The sequence below is a fragment of the Orcinus orca genome, chromosome 9 (assembly GCF_937001465.1).
Source record: "Orcinus orca chromosome 9, mOrcOrc1.1, whole genome shotgun sequence".
NCBI classification, from domain to species: Eukaryota; Metazoa; Chordata; class Mammalia; order Artiodactyla; family Delphinidae; genus Orcinus; species Orcinus orca.
This window is the reverse complement of record NC_064567.1, coordinates 22707641-22728351: the sequence shown is the minus strand read 5'-3', so window position 1 is coordinate 22728351 and position 20711 is coordinate 22707641. Positions and strand designations below refer to the sequence as shown.

Below are 20711 nucleotides of genomic sequence, written 5' to 3'. Positions count from 1 at the left end.
GTACCATTTGTCAAGATGAGGAGTTCTGTTTTTTTGTTTTTGTCTTTTTAATTAATTTATTTTTATTTCTGCCTGTGTTGGGTCTTCATTGCTGCGCGCAGGCTTTCTCTAGCTGCGGCAAGCGGGGGGCTACTCTTCATTGCGGTGCGCGGGCTTCTCATTGCGGCAGCTTCTCTTGTTGCAGAGTGCGGGCTCAGTAGTTGTGGCGCATGGGCTTAGCTGCTCCGCGGCATGTGGGATCTTCCCAGACCAGGGCTCGTCAGGCAGATTCTTAACCACTGCACCACCAGGGAAGCCCTGTTTTTTGGGTTTTTTTAATGTGTTTTTTTCCCCCTGTTTTTCTTTTTCTTTCATTTCTTTTCTTTTTTGTGGTTGGGGGCACTGTGCTGTGCGGCTTGCAGTATCTTAGTTCCCCAACCAGGGACTGAACCCCGGTCCCACAGCAGTGATAGCATGGAGTCCTAACCACTGGACTGCCAGGGAATTCCTAGGAGTTCTGTCTTATCAAGGGTTCTATTTTGGTTGTACTAAGATTTAGATGTCCATTAGACACCCATGCAGAGCAGCCAAGCAATTAGGTATATGGGTCTAGAGTTCTAGAGAGAGGACTGACTTAGGGAAATAAATTTGGGAACTGTTGACTCATGGACAGTGTTAAAAGCCATCGAACTGGCTGAGATAACCTGAGGAGGGAGTAAAGATAGAGAGAGAATGGAACCCAGGACAAAGCCCTGGGGCACACCAATATGTCAAGGATGGGATGATTCAGGAAAGGAGCCAAAAAAAAGAAAAACCCTCAATGAGGTGGGAGGAAATCCAGGAGATTGTGATGCCATAAAAGCTAAGCAAAGAAAGTCTTTCAAGGCTTCCCTGGTGGCGCAGTGGTTGAGAATCTGCCTGCCAATGCAGGGATCACGTTAGATCCCTGGTCCAGGAAGATCCCACATGCTGTGGAGCAACTAAGCCCGTGCGCCACAACTACTGAGCCTGCTCTCTAGAGCCCGTAAGCCACAACTACTGAAGCCCGCGTGCTTAGAGCCCGTGCTCTGCAACAAGAGAAGCCACCGCAATGACAAGCCTGTGCACCGCAACGAAGAGTAGCCCCCGTTCACCGCAACTAGAGAAAGCCCGTGTGCAGCAACGAAGACCCAACACAGCCAAAAATAAATAAATAAATAAAATAAATTTATTAAAAAAAAAAAAGTCTTTCAAGAAGAAGGGGGTGATCAGCTATGTTAAATGTTGCTAATAAATGGTGCTTGATAAGACCTTAGGTGCCCATTGACTTTGGCAACATAGTGATAACTGGTGACCTTGATAAGAGCAACCTCAAGTGAAGTGGTGGGGCCAGAAGCCTAGTTGGAGTGTATTGAAAAGGGAATGTAAAGAAAGGAGGTAGACTTAGTCAACATAGACAAACCACATAGAAGTTCTGTTGTGAAAAGGAAGGTAGAAATGGGGTGGTAGCGCAAGGAGGATGTGGGTCAAGGGAATGTTATAGCTAGGAGATACTGGAGTGTGGAGTCCTAAAAGGGTTGATCCAGGAGAAAGGAGATAATTATAGAACTGATGCATTCGATAAAGCAAAAGGGTGTGAGCACCAGCGGAGGGTAGCCTTTGATAGGAGCACGGGTGGTTCATCCTTCATGTCAAGAAGGAAGGTAGAGACTCTGATAGATTTGGTGTTGAGAAAATGAGGCTGTGCCTGTCTGATTGCTTCTGTTTTGTCCGTGAAGTGAGATTTAGGGTCAGCAACTGTTGAGGGGCTGTGGGATGAGGGGATTGGTTTGAAGAGAGGGGAGAACGTATGAAATAGGCCTTTTAGAGAACAGCAAGGCAAACATGCAGGATTGCCAGGGTTATTATCCATTTAAGCAGCAGAATAGAAGGGGCCTGGTTACTCCTCCTTGCTTCAGGGTCTCATGGCAGTGACCCTTGTCCTGTAATAGAGCGACCTGGGTGGGGAGGAAGGACTGCACTGGCCAAAGATGACAGTGGCCTGAGTGCCTCTTGATAAAGGGCTACTCTGATAAAGGGCTTAAGTGGGGTCATCACAAGGACAGAGCTGTGCATGAGGAGCCTGGTCAGAAAGGAGGAAGGGATGTTGTAGAGGGTAGTGGAGAACGGAAGAAAATAGTTTCCACCTAAAATTTTCCCTGCTAATACCCCTTCCTGCCTCTCCAGGCCTTTATTAACCCTCTCTGTTGAGTCACCTACCTCTCCTTTCTGACTTTGGAGCAGCCCAGAGCTCTCAGATGGCCTCAGATTGACACCATAGGAAGTGCCTCTGTGTGGGGTGTCAGTTCCAGTGTCCCAGGCGTACCTGTGGCCTGAGCTAAGCCCAAGTATATCCAGCAAAGCAGTAGTCTGAGCCAACTCTGGTGGGAGTTCTTTTTTTTAAAAAATAAATTTATTTATTTATTTATTTTTGGCTGCACTTTTCATTGCTGCCCGTGGGCTTTCTCTAGTTGCGGTGAGCGGGGGCTACTCTTCGTTGTGGTGCACAGGCTTCTCATTGCGGTGGCTTCTTGTTGCAGAGCACGGGCTCTAGGCATACAGGCTCAGTAGTTGTGGCACACAGGCTCTAGAGCACAGGCTCAGTAGTTGTGGTGCATGGGCATAGCTGCTCCATGGCATGTGGGATCTTCCCAGTCCAGGGCTCGAACCCGTGTCCCCTGCATTGGCAGGTGGATTCTTAACCACTGCGTTGCTGGGAGTTCTGACTCCTGACCTAGCAAGAGTGACATAGAGAGAATTCTGGATTGATTCCAGATGACAGGACAACCAAAATCATAGATTCTCAGGGCTGGAAGAGCCCTCAGAGGTCATCCAGACCAGCCCACTGATCCTAGGAAGAGGAAATTAGGTCTCAGAGAGGGAAAGTAACTTACCCAAGGTCCTACAATGAATCAATAACACAGCTAGGGTAGGAATCCTGATCTGACTCCCAGATCTTTTCCTCCCACCCTCCACAACCAAGGAAACATAGGTTTTGGTCAACTGGAAAATGGCCTGGGCAAACTGTATGTTTCTTGCCATAGGGGGAAGAGGTAGTACCAGAGACGCCGTGTGAAATCCTCTACCAGGGCATGCTGTATAGCCTCCCCCAGTACATGGTAAGGAGATGGCTGGGCCAGAGTTTCCCTTCTCAGCTGTGAGGAATAGAGAGCTGAGAGCCCTCTTAAGCTGAGCCATCTGTCATTTGAGCTTGCTTCCTGAGCCTTCACCCTTCAGGCAAGGCATTCTCTGAGCTTTCCTCAGGGCTCCTCCCAGAGGAAGAAGGACTTGGCTATATTCCCAAGTCCTTCTTTGCGAGGGGTGGAGAATGAGGTGGGTCCCTGCAGGATGCATAGGGGGCCCTCCTCCTAAGTAAGTGCCTTAGTCCCCCTGAGGTCTGCCGTGGCCTCTGGTGTCCTAGTTGGCCTCAGGCTATGATGGTGAGGACGCTGATGGTCTGAGGTAGAGGAAGGAAAACGGTTGGGGAGGGAGATCTTGCTTATACCTCCCACCTAATTTCTAGGCATTGCCCCTCTCACTCTGTTCCTTCAATCCTCTTTGGAAAGAGCAGTCTTGAAGCAGAACAGCCCATAAGCTCCCTTCTGGCTCCTTAGCCTCACAGGCAAGCCTGTCAGGACAGGGTACCTGTTTGCTCTTCTGGAGGCTGGGCAGATTTGGTTATTGAGGGAAGAACTTAGAGAAAGGCTTTAAAACATTTCTCTTAGGGCTGTTGAACTGTGGAAGAATAACCTTGTTGAATGGGGGGGGATTTCCTCATTTTCTACTTCCCAGATTGCTCTACTTAAGATTCTACTGGCTGCAGCCCCTACATCCAAGGCTAAGACAGACTCTATCAACATCCTGGCAGATGTCCTGCCTGAGGAGATGCCGTGAGTGCTTCAACTGGGGCAGCTGCTAAATATTAGCTACCTTGTCTGCAGGGTCTCTTTAGTCCCCACCTCACCTTGTTAACACTTACAGGGATTGTCTCCAAAGAGATCTCCTCTCTGCCACCAGTAGCCCCTTTCCACTGTAGTGCTCTCAGCTCTGCTCTTTTCAGCTCAGAATTGAGAGTCTGGAGGGTAACATCAGTGCCAGTTACTGGCTGCACATGTATGTGGGTGGACATTGCCAAGGGATGAGCTTGCCAAAGGAGAGAGAAACAAAGAGATCAGAGGAGCTTTTCTCCTGACTCATAAGTGGGAACTCTGGAGGTTTCCCTAGCACAGTTCAGGTTTCTGAAGTTCTGGCTCTCTTGTGTTTATTGCATCTGACCCAAATACCTGGGTCCTCGTAGGCCTTGCTCTAAGGTCACCCTCTGCACTGACTCTTCCTTTCCCCGTTGTAGCATCACTGTTCTCCAGAGCATGAAGTTGGGCATTGATGTGAACAGGCACAAGGAGATCATCGTAAAGAGTATCTCTGCCCTGCTCCTGCTACTCCTCAAACACTTCAAACTGAATCATATCTACCAGGTGAGCAGCTTAGAGCACTTCTCCACATGTCTCAGGTGTCCTCCAGGTCCTGTCTCCCAAAGGAGGAACGAAAGGGCCTTTGAGGTCCAGCTAAGCATCTTTCAGCCTTTCCTTTGTCTCACGGAATCCAGATACCTGTTGCACAAGCTTGGGGTGGGAAGTGGGGAATTGTCCTAGAAAGTTGCAAATGTCTGTGTCCTTTGAACATTATCCAGCGGTTGTGCATAGGAATCCCTAGCTTCTTGGGAATATGCCCTGCCAGCTTTGAAGCAATGGACCACAGGATTCAAGCATGCCACAAAAAGGGGAAGTGGGGGAGTGCTGAGCATACTTTTCTATATGTGAAGCACTTTTTTTTTTTAATTTATTTACTTTTTTTATTTTTGGCTGCGTTGGGTATTCGTTGCTGCTCACAGGCTTTCTCTAGTTGTGGTGAGCGGGGGCTACTCTTCGTTGCTGTGCGTGGGCTTCTCCTGTTGCAGAGCATGGGCTCTAGGTGCGCGGGCTTCAGTACTTGTGGCTCGCAGGCTCAATAGTTGTGGCTCATGGGCTTAGTTCCTCTGCGGCATGAGGGATCTTTCCGGACCAGAACTTAAACCCGTGTCCCCTGCAATGGCAGGCAGATTTTTAACCACTGCGCCACCGGGGAAGTCCCGTGAAGCACTTCTCTAACATTTGAGATGTAATTCTATATAAGACACACTTCTGGCTGTTAAGGGCTTTGAAGTTTTGTAAAGGATACAGATGTATAAATAGCCAATTATGGCGTGATAAGTGCTGTTATACAGGTAAGCATTGGCTGCTATGGAAACACTAATCCAACCTGAGGTGGAGAAGATGTGACTTCTAACCTGAGTCCTAAAGAAACAGATGTTAGCCAGGATACGGGAGTTGTCAGGGAAAGGTAGCAGGAAGCATTTCAAGCAGAAAAGCTAATTTGTGAAAGTCCAGAAGGGAGAGAGCAGAGTACCTTGGAAACTAATTAAATGTTGCTGGAGTTCTGCCTGGAGTGGAGGGAGTGGGGACGTCTGGTGATACATGAAGCTGGAGGGGATGGCAGGGAGCAGATCATAATACATATGCTAGCACACAGTTTTGAGTACTTACAATGTGGCCAGCACTCTGTTAAGTTCATGTAAGATCTCATTTAATTCTCTCAACCCTACAAGTTGGGTCTTATTTTATTCCACTGAAGCTAAAAAAGGTTAAGAACCTGCTTCCCTATGAAAGCACTGTTTGCCATGCTAAAAAGTTTGGACTTGGTGCTATGGGTGTTGCCAAGATATAGGAGAACATGGGGGCAGTGAATGGATGTTCTCTGTGGTGAGACATGGAGAGGAGAGGGAGCCTTCTCATTCCTGCACAGGGCCTCTGCCTCATTTTCCTCCTAAGGACCAAGCTTGCTGGTAGAAGAGCAGGACCTCAGAGTGCAGGGAAGCCCCTCCAGGGTATGTGTCCATGGCAGGTTTGACTGTACAACCAGGATATTTCTCCACTTTCATACATTCAGAGACATCTTTGGGTGTGTTAGGTGCCCTGAGTACTCACACTTCTTCTGCCAGTGTTTGCTGAGCAGCAGCAGCGCTGGAAGAAGTAGGGATGGATGAGAAATAGTGCTCCTAGTAGAAAGAGAACTGTGTATGTGTGCTTCTGTCTGCTGCTTTTGGTGGGCAATATGTGGATCAACAGCCAGACAGGTGGGTGGCTTGATGGGTCTTGCCCTGGTCAGTGCATCCTGACAAGGCTACAGACATGTCTCAAACTGAAAAATGTTTTCCATCGCTTGATAGTAGGTATGCATTGGCTTCTCCATCTGAGGCTTTGGAAAATACCCTGGGTCAGCTGCCAGGGAGAAAGTATTAAGGCAGAAGAGAGAAATGGGCAACACAACCTGACTCCCCACTGCTAACCACACACCTGAGCAAAGGGCAGCTTAGCTTGCTGCCATGGCTATTTCTCGGTGATCAGGAAGAGCTAAGGGATTTAAAACACTACAATTTTCTGCTTTTTCAACCCAGTTTCTACACTTCCCAGCAGTCTAGGTTCTGGATCTGGAGACAAACTGTGTCTGATGTTCCTCTGTGTATCATGGGCAAAATCCAGGTGACACAACTCCATGACACTGCCCCAATAGGTCTTCCTGGGTGCAAACCCCATCCAGATGCAAGAGAGCAAAATGTAGCCCTATGTTCTGGTGTTCAGCCCATCAAAAAGATCTTGGACTTATTCTCAGTGTAGTATCTGTTGACTGAAGGACTCTTGTTGATTCATTCATTAAAATACTGATATTCTAAGTATGGGGGCTAATATAGTGAACCAGACTCACGCTGGAGCCCACATTCCAGTGGTTCATTTGGTTACTGTGTGCCGTATCCATCCTGACTGAGTGATGCCAGCAGTTGCTGGGCTGCACCTGTTCCTGCTATATCAATCGCAGTTGAAACCCTATGAGCCAGGGCTTTGGTATGGAAGACAACTCCCTCAGGGAGCCTTCCTTTCCTGTAGAGCTTAGGAACAAATCTCACAGCAATTCTTTCTATTTATCTGGAGTGGGATTTTCTCTCTGGCTTGTTTATGTTTTGTGCTTTTGGTCAGGTGCTTGCAACATACACACACTGCAGATTGTCCCCTTCTCTGTAGGATGGGCTGGCTGAAGATGGTTCTTCCCACTTCCCAGACAGGAAGACTGATAACACAAGTGGACAGTGGATATTCTTAGGAATGGATATTAGAATTGTACTTGCCTCTTTTTTTTTTTTCATACAGACCTTCTATTCTCCCCCAAATAAGCATCCTTTCTGCTTTGATCTTTTAATTTAGTTTGAATATGTATCACAACATTTGGTATTTGCCAACTGCATTCCATTGATCCTGAAGTTCTTCAATCAAAATATCTTGTCCTACATCACTGCCAAAAACAGGTAAGAACTCGGGACAGGTTTATTTCAAAGGGATATTTGGGATGGTTGAGAAGTTACATCGTCGCAGAGCCGAGTTTCTGTTCTCCTGGTGTCCCTGGTCCTTTCTATCTTAGAGCTGTCACTGTCAAATTTAATTTCCTTGAAGTGCTACTGGTGGGGTGTATGGTTTGGCCTCTTCACAAAGATATTTGTATTTTAATAGTTTTGAAAACTGAAAATGCCATGACTCAAAGAAATGAAACTGCAACGATGAAATTTCAGCCCTGTGGCAGAAGGATCCAGAAAATATTTTTTGTGAAGCATCCTACTTGTCTGGTCAGCCCTAATTTTAGTATAAATCATAAGTTGGATCAATCACACTACTTTGTAAAGTGTTATACAGAATTTGTAACTAAAGATAAATAATAGAACCTTACTTAGATCAATTTGTAGTTTAAAAAAATACAGGAGATTCACATCCATTATTTCATTTAATCTCCTCAGTAGTGCTAAGACATATCACAATAAGTTTTATTCCCATTTCACCAATTAGGAAACAAATTCAGAGAGGTTAATTGACTTACTTAAGGATAACATGCTAGTGAGACCCCTTAAGTAAGCAGCAGAGGCAGGGTTAAAGCATAAATTGCTTTCTGATCACAGTTGCTATGGATTGCTCCAGCCAAGTGGGGACTTGGGGGGTTAACAGAGTAGATCCTTGTTCCTCAGTTTGCTACTTACACAAAAACTAGAAGGATGATAATCAGTAGAGTTGACCAGAAGTGCTTTACCAGAGGCAAAGTTCGTAAAGTAGAAGAAGGCTGACCTGACACTTGAGGTGACTGGAGAGGGGCTAGGAGATATTGCCCCACCAGTCTGTCAGCACGGCCAGAAACTCCACCCTGGAGAGGCAGCCTACTTATATGTAGTTTAAAACACACAAACAGAACCTGAAGTCACGGGACCTGGATTCCTGACCTGGATCTGCCACTTGCTAGCTGTGTCATCTCAAGTGTAAGACACTTTGTTTCTCTGAGACACAGTATTTTCATCTTTAAAATGAGAATAATACCTACTCTGACTATATCATAGAGCTTTTATAAGCATTAGTTAAGATAAACATAGATGAGAGTGCTTTACTTTTCCTGTTTGGAGGAAGCCTTGGAGAATGGGTTTTTCCTAACTGCAGAGAGACTTGGGCACCACCCCCCTTAAAAATGGCACTTATGGGAATTCCCTGGCCAGTGGTTAGGACTCTGCACTTTCACTCCGAGGGCCCGGGTTTGATCCCTGGTCAGGGAACTAAGATCCCACAAGCCGCGTGGCACGGCCAGAAAAAAAAGACACTTAAGACATACTAGTTGGGTTACCGGGGAAAATAAAAGTGTAGGTCGGGCTGGGTAAGGGTCACAGCTTCATGAAGGTACCTGTGTGTATCAGTCAACCCTCTTAGTGATAAGGAACCAAAAAGAGCTGGACCTGGCTCACACAGAATGGGAATTTGTTAGGAGAAAATGGGCAGTATATCATCTCGAGGAACCTAGGACAGAGATGCAGCTCTGGACCTCAGGGTTGGTCTGTAGCATAAGGAGCCCAGGAAGCTCTCCACCTCCATCTATGGCCACCAAGCCTCTGTACCTCCACTCCAGTTTTTCCTCTCTCATTGACAAATAGTTTTGTCTGCTTCCTAGGCCACTTAGTGAAATATGCCCACATGAACTAAACATATTCCTGTGCCACTTCAGAGATTGAATTGGCTCTCAATCCCTGTTCCACATTCCCAGGGTTAGAGGCCCACCCTTGGATCAATCAACTGTGACTGGGGAGTGGGGTTCACGAACTAAATGCCCCCTGTACCATGGGCCTAGAAGCAGGGGCAGACAATCCAATAGGTGTCCATCAGGTTCAATTTGGAGTTGGAAGAGTGGTAGTGCCAGACTACACCGTTTGCTAAGCTTGGCCTGGATACAGTGGTCCTCTCATGCGTTACCTGTAAGCTTTACTGTTGCATGATCTTGAGAACTTGAGCACCTACAGCTCATTATTGCAGTTTCCTCATGGCTCTTACAATCTAGATATCCTAGAAACTTGTAACTTTATTTTATGCCCCCTTAGGCTAGAATTCAGTACAATGAGATTGGGACAAATCCATCCTTGATTTCCCACCCTCATTTCCTGGTTGCCAGTACCTACTTTGCCATGGGGCTTTGTCAGTGGGAGGTGGGTAGATAAGTAGATGAGCCAGCCAAGAATGTTTATCCTAATGGAGTAGTGCAGAGCCCTGGGAGAATCCAGTAGGTAGGTCCACTGCCCTCCCCTCTCCTACCTTGTTTCCCTTAGGTTACCTTTGTGGGTTTCTTGAACAAAGGTCAACATTTCTAGTCAAATAAGTTGTTGTGTTTTGCTTGGATAGAAGTTTTGACTTTGAAATGTAGAGACAGGTTGAAGGAACCCCATATTCCTCTTTATAGCCTATGCTTTGCCAACATCCTTTACCCATTTCCAACTACTCTAGTTCGGATGGATTGGTGTTTAAAACCTATGGAGTGTTGGAACCAGAAGGAGCATTAGAGATTAGCTAGTCTAAATTCTGCATTGTACCAGTGAAGAAGGGAGAAAAGGAAAGAAAGAGAGCCGTCATTTCGAGTGACCGTGTCCTTGTCATCATGTGGTGCCTTATTTCCCCTGCTGACTCATGCCTGCTTCCCTGGGCTCACCGCAGAGCCTCTAGCTCCCTTGCAGTTCCCCACTGTCTGTTTTGGGGGCAGATGCTATTACCGTTCTTGAGCTACTAGGTTGGCCCTGCTGCAGGAAGCTGCCTCTGTCTCAAGCTTCCTCTAGGAGTGGCTTCTGTGATCATTCCCCAGAGCTCCTGAGTTTCAGGAACATCTGGTAAGAGACAGAGGAGAGGTCTTCATTTCATTCTCACTTCCACAGGTTGTTATTATTGGGATGAGTTTGGGCAGCATCTCTGGGAGCACAATTTTATGTACACGCATACACACAAGCATACACTTAAATGCAGAAACACAAATGCACACAAGCTTATGTATTCCTTTAAAGAAGGGAGGAGAAAGGTGGCTATACAGAGGCTCTCCTTCTGCTTTCTCTTGCCTCTGCCAGTTAGGGGCCAGCCTGAAAGAATTCTGTTGGTTCCTCTCATGGCTATGAGGAGAGGAGACTGGATCTGGAGTTGCCTGGCACCAGAACCCTCAGTTTCAGCTGAAATCACTAAGCAGTTTTGGAAATAGATGCAGCCTGCTGAAGAGAAATACCTCCTGCCCTTTCAGATATAGCCATTTGCTGCCATTGCCATTTACTTAAAGCCTGTCCTTATCTCTGCATCTTGCAGTATCTCGGTCCTGGATTACCCATGCTGTACCATCCAGGATTTGCCAGAGCTTACTACGGAGAGTCTGGTAAGCAAGTGGAGATTTGATACCCTTTGAAATTACCAGGTGGCACAGGTTGGCATTTGCTCTTCCTTTTCTTCTCTAGCCCCCTAATGCCCTGGTTTGGGAGTCTCAGATCAGTAGAGGCATATTGGCAAGAGCACAGAGGTAGTAGGGGTTTAGAGCTGCTGACCCAGTTGAGAAAGATTTGGAAAAGCTAAGCATAGCATTTTGTAGAGAAAAGGGTCAGTGAAAAACACTGAGGAGAGGAAATTTAGAAAGATAAGGGACTGAAATTGAGTGTGAACATCTGTGATAAATGGCAGGAGAATCTCTTCTGGTCTAGCCTAAATCAATTATCTGTCTTCTTTCTGCTGTGCTACAGAAAATACCCAGGGGTGTGTACTTCAGAAAATACCTTACCTAGGTCTCTCTGAGGCAAAATTCAATATGGCCACAGAAGGATGACCCAGAAAGTTCCTCATGCTGGAAACAGTTCTAGGCAAATCATAGAAGTCCCTCAGTTATTCTGAATCCCATGAAACTGACTGATGAACAGCATGTTGAAATCAAGTGTCTATCTCATCTCTACAGCTCTTTAGATATACCTCAGCCCATACCTTCACCCTGTTGCACTGTAATTGTTTATATGTATCTGTTTCTCCATTTGACTGAAAACTCCCTAAAGGAAGAGGTAGTATCATCTTCATTTTATATCCTCAGAGTCGAGCACCATGTTCAGTACACGGAAGGACCTTAATAAATGATCAGATGATGGCACCTGTGTGTGCCCCAACCCCTTGTCCCCCAACTTTAATACCTGCAGGATGTCACATCAGAGAAGTTTATTGTGAAGTAGAATGGTACCTTCTGTGGCACAAGTTTTACAGAACCATAGGATTCTTGGCTGGAGGGGACCTGAGAGCCGTTTGGCCAAACCCCCTATCTCAAAGATGAGAAACCTGAGGGCCCAGTGGATGAAGTGACTCGTCAGGTCCACTCCTCATGACAGACCCTGAATTAGAGAAGGACCCATGTCCTGAGACACTAAGTCTAGCACCTTTTTAAGCACCGGGGCAGAGATTCCCTCTCTTACTTAGATGTGGTCTCAGCAGCCAAGGAAGCTGGGAGCTTCTTACCTCTGCAGAGAGAGGTAATAAGTTGTCTAACCCTGTTTATGATGTTCCTCAATCTTTAAAACAACTGTATGAGGTTGGTATTAGTGTTTTATAGATGGAGAAGTTAAATAGCTGCCAAAACTTTATAGTTGAAAGTAGCAGAGCCAGGGTGGAGACATGCAGCCCTGTCATTCAGAGTTGGAATGAGGAATGCACTTTCTCACAGAAACAGTGGTACAGGGATAGCATTAAAGCTCTACTGTTAGTAGGGTACTTCAAAACATAAAGTCGGACTTCCCTGGTGGCGCAATGGTTGAGCGTCCGCCTGCCGATGCAGGGGACACGGGTTAGTCCCCTGGTCGGGGAAGATCCCACATGCCGCGGAGAAGCTAGGCCTGTGAGCCATGGCCGCTGAGCCTGCACGTCCGGAGCCTGTGCTCCGCAACGGGAGAGGCCACAACAGTGAGAGGCCCGCATACCGCAAAAACAAACAAACATAAAGTCAGCTTTTATGACCTGAATCAATTTCTTGATACAATGTGTTCTCTTTTCTCAATCCCATAAGTAGGAATTGATGGGAACTAAACTTTCTTATCTCTTCTGATTAACTTTTTGGGATATGAACAGAAAATTATTGAAATACTTGTTATGCCTCTGAGAAGACTTTATTGTTATCTAAGAGTAGGTAAAAGCATGTAGCTATTCTTGGGTTTCCCTGGTGGCGCAGTGGTTGAGCGTCTGCCTGCCAATGCAGGGGACACGGGTTCGTGCCCCAGTCCGGGAAGATCCCACATGCTGTGGAGCGGCTGGGCCCGTGAGCCACAACTACTGAGCCTGCGCGTCTGGAGCTTGTGCTCCGCAACAAGAGAGGCCGCGGCAGTGAGAGGCCCGCGCACCGCGATGAAGAGTGGCCCCCGCTCGCCGCAACTAGAGAAAGCCCACGCACAGAAAAGAAGACCCAGCACCGCCAAAAATAAATAAATAAATGAAATTTTTTTTTTTAAAAAAAAAGCATGTATCTATTCTTAATGAAAAACAGATTCATGCTAGGGATTCCTGTCCTTTCTGTGAAGCAACAGTGGCGCCTGGTGGTTTCATTTGGTAACCACAGATTTTTTTATTTTTTACTTGAACTTAGAAGTATTTCCCTGAGCTCAGTCATGGACTTAACTAGCAAGTTTACTCCACATAGATCCTCAGTATAGTGGTTTGTTTATCTAAACTGATGGCTTCTGCACTCAGAAAGGAGTAGTGTTTATATGAGTAAGATTTATGTCTTTTTCAGGCTCAGTGAATTAATTGTAAGCACAGAAAATGTACTGGCATTTTAAATGTATAGGATTTTCTTTAAGTAACATTTCAATTTTTTTTTCTGACTTTAAAATTGATATATACTATTGCAGAAAATTGGGGAAATACAGAAACATACGGGAAAGAAAATAAACCACTGTTAATATTTTGTTACAGTTAACCATATATATTTATATATTCACTCATATATACACACACATATTATTTAATAAAATAAGGACTTTACATATGTTTCAATTCACATAGTAAAATTTAAATGTTCACAATATGATTTTATTAAACATTCTTAGAACATGATTTTTAATAGCTACATATAATATTACACTACTTAATTTTAAAAAAATGATTTTTTTCTACTATTGTTGGGCATTTATTTCAATGTTCTTTGTATAAATCCATAATGAACATCCTTACTCATGAATCTTTGCCCTCATCTCTGATTATTTCCTTAAGATAGATTCCTAGAAGTGGAATTACTTGGCTAAGGTAGTCTTGATTCATATTTTCTCAGTTTTCTGTATTTGAACTGAGTTCAACTTCATTTGGAATTCCAACTACACATATAATGGACATGAAATAAAGGCAAAGTTAATGGCACATTAATTTCTATGGTCTTCTCATCTTGTCAAAATATCTAGCTCTACAATAGGCCATCTTTACTCATGTACTGAAGAGTTTCCTCACCTACCTGGTGCAGGAAGCCTTACAATTTCTAGATCTCCAAAAGTCTGTATTCAAATTCAATCCACTAAACTAGGAAAAAATTAAATTCCAAACATAAGAGAAGGATGGTGAATGTATGATTGTGTGGAAGTTAGGTATGGTCTTTAGAAGGAGGTTGCTAGCGAAGGCAGTGGGTATGGCCTCAAGTACTGTAGGATGCTCAGCATCTGGATGGTTGTTTAGACCAATGGTATGAAAAATAGGGTGTGCAACATGATGCTTTAGGGGTGGGATATATTAGACCTTTTGTATGTATTAATATCCTTTTTTACTTTATATGTAATTTATAATATATATCATGTTATTACAACAATGCATTTATAATTTCTAACTAAATACACATTATATTTTGGAGTCATTGAGTATCAGACCTAGAAGTTTCTTAGTATCTTGCCCAGTCTTACCCTCTACTGATATGGAAGCAGGTGGAGTGGTGAAGTGTTGTCCAAAGCAGAGGGTAAGAATTTGCATGGCCTAGCCATTTGCAAAGAAATATTTGTCATTTCCTTTCAGATCTAGGCAAGTGAAATTATTAAGTTAATTCTTAAAAGGTAGTTCATTGCAAAATTCTTCAAATTTGGGTATGATTTATATTCAGAAATACCTATAAAAATATGTTCATATCACTTAAATTTATATACCTGATCCTTTCATCTATCTTTATTAGTTTTTATAACTTCCTAATCCAGATATTTACAGATATTCCAGAAGATTTTTGTTATTGTTTTTATTTTTGTTTTCTTTTTGTTCAGGTATTAAGGTCTCTAGCATTCCTTTTAGGCATTATTTAACCAGTGATTTGTGACCTCCTTAAATAAAAGTCTTTGTTTTGACATTCACCATCACTATTTAAAAGCAATATCACCATTAGCATTATTGTTTCTCTATCCTAGACAAAATGTGAACATATCATAAGGTATATATCCATTTTCCATGAGGTATTTATACAGAGGAAGAACCATGGATAAATGGTTTTTTTGCATTTTATCGATTTTCCTGGTTGTCACCCTTTCTGTAATGGGGTGATTTTTTAAACTCACATGCCCAGGTCCCTCCCAGGGCACAAGTAGTTTGCTAAAGCTCCCCAAATGACTCTGAAATTTTCTTTTCTCCTTCCTCCATACGTCCTCACATCACTTTTGAGAATCATAACTCTTATGATACCTAGATCTGGGTCCTTAACCTAGCAGTAACTTAATCAGAAGATGAACAGTAAATAAAGACAAAGTGTTAGAATTCAGTAAATACTGGAAATCTATGTTCAAGCCCTGGTTGGGCCACTTACCATGTGACCTTGGCCAGACCACCTTCCTCTTTCTGGGCCTCAGGTTTTGCTTCTATGGATAACAGCATTGGACTAGAACAGCTAAGTCTCTTCCAGTGCTCAGATTCTAACCAATCTGATTTCCTCAGTACAAAAGGAAGAAACACTCTGTTCTTCCTTCCCACAGTCGTCTGAGTTAATTATCCACTTAATTGTCTTAAGCCTGTTTTTTTTAATATATTTTCTTTTTCTTTAACATTTTAACTTTATTTATTTATCTGGCTGTGTCGGGTATTAGCTGCGGCATGCGGGATCTTCGTTGAGGCAGGCGGAATCCTTCGTTGTGGCACGTGGGTTCTTCGTTGCGGAGCACGGGCTTCTCTCTAGTTGTGGCGTGTGGGTTTTCTCTTCTCTAGTTGTGGCACGCAGGCTCCAGAGCACATGGGCTCTGTAGTTTGTGGCACACAGGCTCTCTAATTGAGGCGCCAGAGCTCAGTAGTTGTGGTGCATGGGCTTAGTTGCCCTGCAGCATCTGGGGTCTTAGTTCCCCGACCAGAGATCGAACCCGCGTCCCCTGCATTGGAAGGCGGATTCTTTACCACTGGACCACCAGGGAAGTCTAGAGCGTGGGTTTTTATTTGGCTTGGCTCACTCAGCTGAGCTATGGATGGATCTTTGAGAGTAGAACCCTTGTAGGGCCTTAGAAATGCTCTGAAAGGGTAGGATGTGGTTGCTAAACTGAATCTTCAGACCAAATGTGTATGCAAACAAATATTTATTTGTGAGAGTGGAACATGGGCAATTCTTTTTTTTTTTTTTTTTTTTTTTTTTTTTTTGCAGTACGCGGGCCTCTCACCGCTGTGGCCTCTCCCGTCGCTGAGCACAGGCTCCGGACGCGCAGGCTCAGCGGCCATGGCTCACAGGCGCAGCCGCTCCGCGGCATGTGGGATCTTCCCGGACCGGGGCACGAACCCGCGTCCCCTGCATTGGCAGGCGGACTCTCAACCACTGCGCCACCAGGGAAGCCCCAGGGCAATTCTTTTTTAATTTTAGCTGGTTGAAAGTGAGTAAAGGTCTTGCTTTGGATACTGCTAAGTACCAGGAACAAGAGAATACAGCCAAGTGCTGCTGTTCACAAAATATATCCCCATGAAGAAGTTTGCATCTTAATTAATATGCTGAGTCCTGAAAAAAAAAAAAAAAAAAAAGAGGAAGGAAGAAGGTAACCTGCTTTATTTAGTTAGTTAGTTTTATAAATTTATTTATTTGGTTTTGGTTGCTTTGGGTCTTCGTTGCTGCACACGGGCTTTCTTTAGTTACTGTGAGCAGGCGCTACTCTTCATTGTGATGTGCGGGCTTCTCATTGCGGTGGCTTCTCTTATTGTGGAGCATGGGCTCTAGGTGCACGGGCTTCAATAGTTTTGGAACGCGGGCTCTAGAGCACAGGCTCAGTAGCTGTGGCGCACGGGCTTAGTTGCTCCGCGGCATGTGGGATCTTCCCGGACCAGGGCTCGAACCCATATCCCCTGCACTGGCAGGCAGATTCTTAACCACTGCGCCACCGGGGAAGCCCAAACCTGCTTTAAATGAACATAAAAAGAAAAAACTCTCAAGACAGGCAATTCTGAAAGGGCACCCATGGACCTTTTTCTGGGAAAAAGATTATTTGTTGGGTTGGAAGAAGGGAGAAGGTTTGAGCAGGGCTCCAGCAAAGAAGACAACAAGCCTGGACTCAGCTCTCCAGGGAGAGCCACTGACCAGCGTGTGTGCTTTCAGTGCCCACTCCAGGCAGCATCTGGTGATGCAAGAAGTGGGGCTAGTTATGGACATCAGGGAAGCATTATCAGAGGGAAGGGCCCTGGGCAGGTGAGACTACCTTCAGAAGGGGACTGGGGCAGCTCTTGGGACTCTTGAGACTCAGCTCTGAGAAAAAGGCAGCCACAATCAGCATTCTCTCCCTCAAAACTTTAACTTTTAAGCCAACTGGAGAAAGTAAGCCACAGAATTATTGAATGGTCAGAGATAAAAGGATCTTAAAGGTTATCTTAGTTCAGCCTCTTACAGGAAACAGGGAAATTACTTGCCTAAGGTGATACAGCCAGGGCTGAAGCCATAACCCGTGTGTCCTGGTGCCTACTCCAGTGCCGCTTCTCCAAGACCATGCCACTACTCCCATATCCCACAAGGGATGCAAGTCTTTTTATGCAGCTACCGTATTAGAAGTCAGGATGAAGAAAGCTCACAGCTGAAATATACTTACTTCTCTCTTATGTTTTTGTTTCCCCTGCTTCTTTTTAAAACATAAGCATTTAGGAGTCTGTCTCCTCTGTTAGCCACACAAAATGTAACATCTATAAAACCTGATCTGTTTTGCACTAGAGTGGAGGCTCCCATGGAAGTCTCTCTTAGAACAAAACAGATAGCGGGCTTCCCTGGTGGCGCAGTGGTTGGGGGTCTGCCTGCCGATGCAGGGGACGGGGGTTTGTGCCCCGGTCCGGGAGGGTCCCGCATGCCGCGGAGCGACTGGGCCCGTGGGCCTTGGCTGCTGGGCCTGCGCGTCCGGAGCCTGTGCTCTGCAACGGGAGAGGCCGCAGCAGTGAGAGGCCCGCGTACCGCAAAAAAAAAAAAAAAAGAAAAAACAGCTTTCCTGGGACTAGTTCTAAACACAATATTGAACATTTGCTAGAGGAAGAAGAACATTATTATTTTTGGCCGTGCCGCACGGCTTGTGAAATCTTAGTTCCCTGACCAGGGATCGAACTTGAGCCCCTGCAGTGAAAGTGGTGAGTCCTAAGTGCTGGGCCACCAGGGAATTCGCAGGAGAACATTATTTCTAACCAATATTTCTGAAAAGTTTCCCTGCACCTTTTTGATCCTCAGTCTTATTTCTTTCTTAGGAGAGCCTAATATTCTCAAAAGTCTTGGCTGTTCATTCCACAGTTGATGTATGTCTGCCTTGCTTGCTTCAAATTAATTTGGGAGAGGAGGGGGTAATCTTCCACTCATCAGTAAGCAGTTCACTTCTACACATCTCCCACTCCTACATTCTCTCACATTGTAGACGTGAGAAATTTCCAAGATGTTAGTTTGACCACCAAGTGTGTTAATTGATTTATATAGCTTCTGACACCAGTATATAGGTGCAAGCCCCAAAGCCCAGACTCTTATTTTTGTCCCTGAAAGATGTTTCTATGAGTAGTTACCTGTTTCTGATCTGACATCCATCTGTTATCTCTGGTTGGGTGCTCACAAGCTATCAAGAAACATTCAAGAGAAACACCTGGTTCCAATAAGCCATCTGCCGTTTTTCCTTCCATGCTAGAGAATGAAGCAGTTTACTGCAATATGGTTTGATAAAGGAGGGTGGAGGTTGATTTTTTCAAGAATTAATTGTAATGAATATCAGATCCATACAATGTATAGGATTGGCCAAAAAGTTCGTTCGGGTTTTTCTGTAACTTACAAAACCCGGACGAAATTTTTGGCCAACCCAATAGTTTGAAATCTACCAGAATAACTCTTAGCAATTATAAACATAGCTTAATTAAGTGTAGAGTATATGGGGGCAAAATTCTATCATCTCTTTTCTGATGTTAAAGCAGAAAGCTACACAAGAAAGCTTGCTTAAATGAAGTTTCTATGTTCATGTACCATCTTTCTAGCCAGTACTTGCTCTAGGTACAGAGTCTTCCAGGATTGGCAGCTGTGTGTTTTCAGTTGAAGAATATTGCATGCCTGACTGTGTGAAGAGCGGGATGGAAAGGAGGTAGCATTTCATATGGAAGGCCTCACCTAAACTGACCAACAGTGACTTCCATACTTCTGTGGGAAGGAATGCCTTATAGGTGTTGAGATAATGATGAGCATGCCTTATTACAGGAAGCTGGAGACAACAACCAGTTCTGCTGGAGGAACCTCTTTTCCTGCATCAACCTTCTGAGGCTGCTCAATAAACTGACCAAATGGAAGCATTCCAGAACCATGGTGAGTGGAGCTTCAGATCATGGTGTCCACCTAATTGGGTTTTTTTTATCTTTAGTAAATATGGACTTCTCGCTTTGCGAGCTTTATAGATAGACACTGAACGCTCCATAAGACTTAGCACCTCCTAATTCTGGTTACTTATTCTATGATAATTATTTACTGGTCCATTTCTTTTCAGGGAGCTGAATATGGACCCTCCCTCAGGGCAGCTCTGGTAGGGAAGTTAGCATTGTATTTTGGATTATAGTCACGCATCTCAAATGATACAAGTCTAAGATTATTCACTGCAGCAGTTTTTGTAATCATGAAAGATTGGAAAAAACGTAAATGCTCATTAATACCAACTGGTTAAATTATTTATGTACATCCTTATAATAGAATATTAATACAATCATTAAAAAGAATGCGATGGTTCTGTACTGCTGTGGAATAATTTTCAAATATATTGTTAAATAAAAATCAAGGACCTGCTGTATAAAAAATAAAAATAAATAAAATTCAAAAAAAATCAAGGTATGGAACAAGGTGAAAGGGTATGTAGTTGCTATCATTTTTGTTAATAAAAGTAACATACACATACATAGAATTATCTCCAGAGGATACACAGAAAACTGGTAACAGTGGAAAGGGGATGTGTGGCTGACAAAATTTTTTTGCACTTTGAATATTAGAAATTTTGAATTGTGAAATATAAATGGAGTGCTTCCTCTGTTCTTAAAGACTAAGTCTAAGTGGAGCTTGGACCATAGATTTTCCAAAGCTCCCCAGGGTAGTCTGAGGTTAGCCAGGTTTGGCTTAATTTTTCTGTGAGTTGGAAATTCCAAAGAAACTTTAGATCCATATCTTTCTTCATTCTTATCCCTCTTTAAATGGGCAGATGCTGGTAGTGTTTAAATCTGCTCCAATCTTAAAGCGGGCCCTCAAGGTCAAACAGGCCATGCTGCAACTTTATGTGCTGAAGCTGCTAAAAATACAGACCAAGTACCTCGGGCGCCAGTGGAGGAAAAGCAACATGAAAACCATGTCAGCCATTTATCAGAAAGTACGCCACCGCATGAATGATGACTGGGCTTATGGGAATGGTGAGTATTCTCAGAGCTTTTGACCTCTGGGAGTTGCCCAGGATTGAAACAAAACTAAACAGGCGTCTCTACTCTTTTGGTATGAATTGTTACATATTTTAGATGAGAAAATATATGATTATAGTCAGGCGCTATTACAACAAACGTTAAGGCGCTGCCTCAAATTCCAGCACGTACCCTGTCCCATGTAAACTATGAAAATCCATTTTATAGAACAAGTCAATTGAGGGATAATTACCCCTTTTCAAAACATTCCTTTAAGTGACAGGTTTCTCTGAGAGATTTTTTTTTTTTAACATCTTTATTGGAGTATAATTGCTTTACAATGGTGTGTTCGTTTCTGCTGTATAACAAAGTGAATCAGCTATATGTATACATCCCCATATCCCCTCCCTCTTGCATCTCCCTCCCACCCTCCCTATCCCACCCCTCTAGGTGGACACAAAGCACAGAGCTGATCTCCCT

General features: G+C 44.3%; 1 protein-coding gene across 2 annotated transcripts in view; it reads left to right on the top strand.

Annotated features, from left to right (window-relative positions):
• Positions 1–20711, top strand: part of STRIP2 (striatin interacting protein 2) — a 44327-nt gene that overhangs the window by 18834 nt on the left and 4782 nt on the right. The window contains exons 14-20 of one of the 2 annotated variants that reach the window (XM_004272206.3): positions 3042–3116; positions 3790–3887; positions 4346–4472; positions 7293–7393; positions 10725–10791; positions 19060–19164; positions 20042–20246. In XM_004272206.3, coding sequence (XP_004272254.1) covers positions 3042–3116; positions 3790–3887; positions 4346–4472; positions 7293–7393; positions 10725–10791; positions 19060–19164; positions 20042–20246 — 778 coding nt within the window. Of the gene's footprint in view, positions 1–3041; positions 3117–3789; positions 3888–4345; positions 4473–7292; positions 7394–10724; positions 10792–19059; positions 19165–20041; positions 20247–20711 lie in introns of those variants that run through there. The other variant, XM_033432483.2, reaches the window with a different exon arrangement.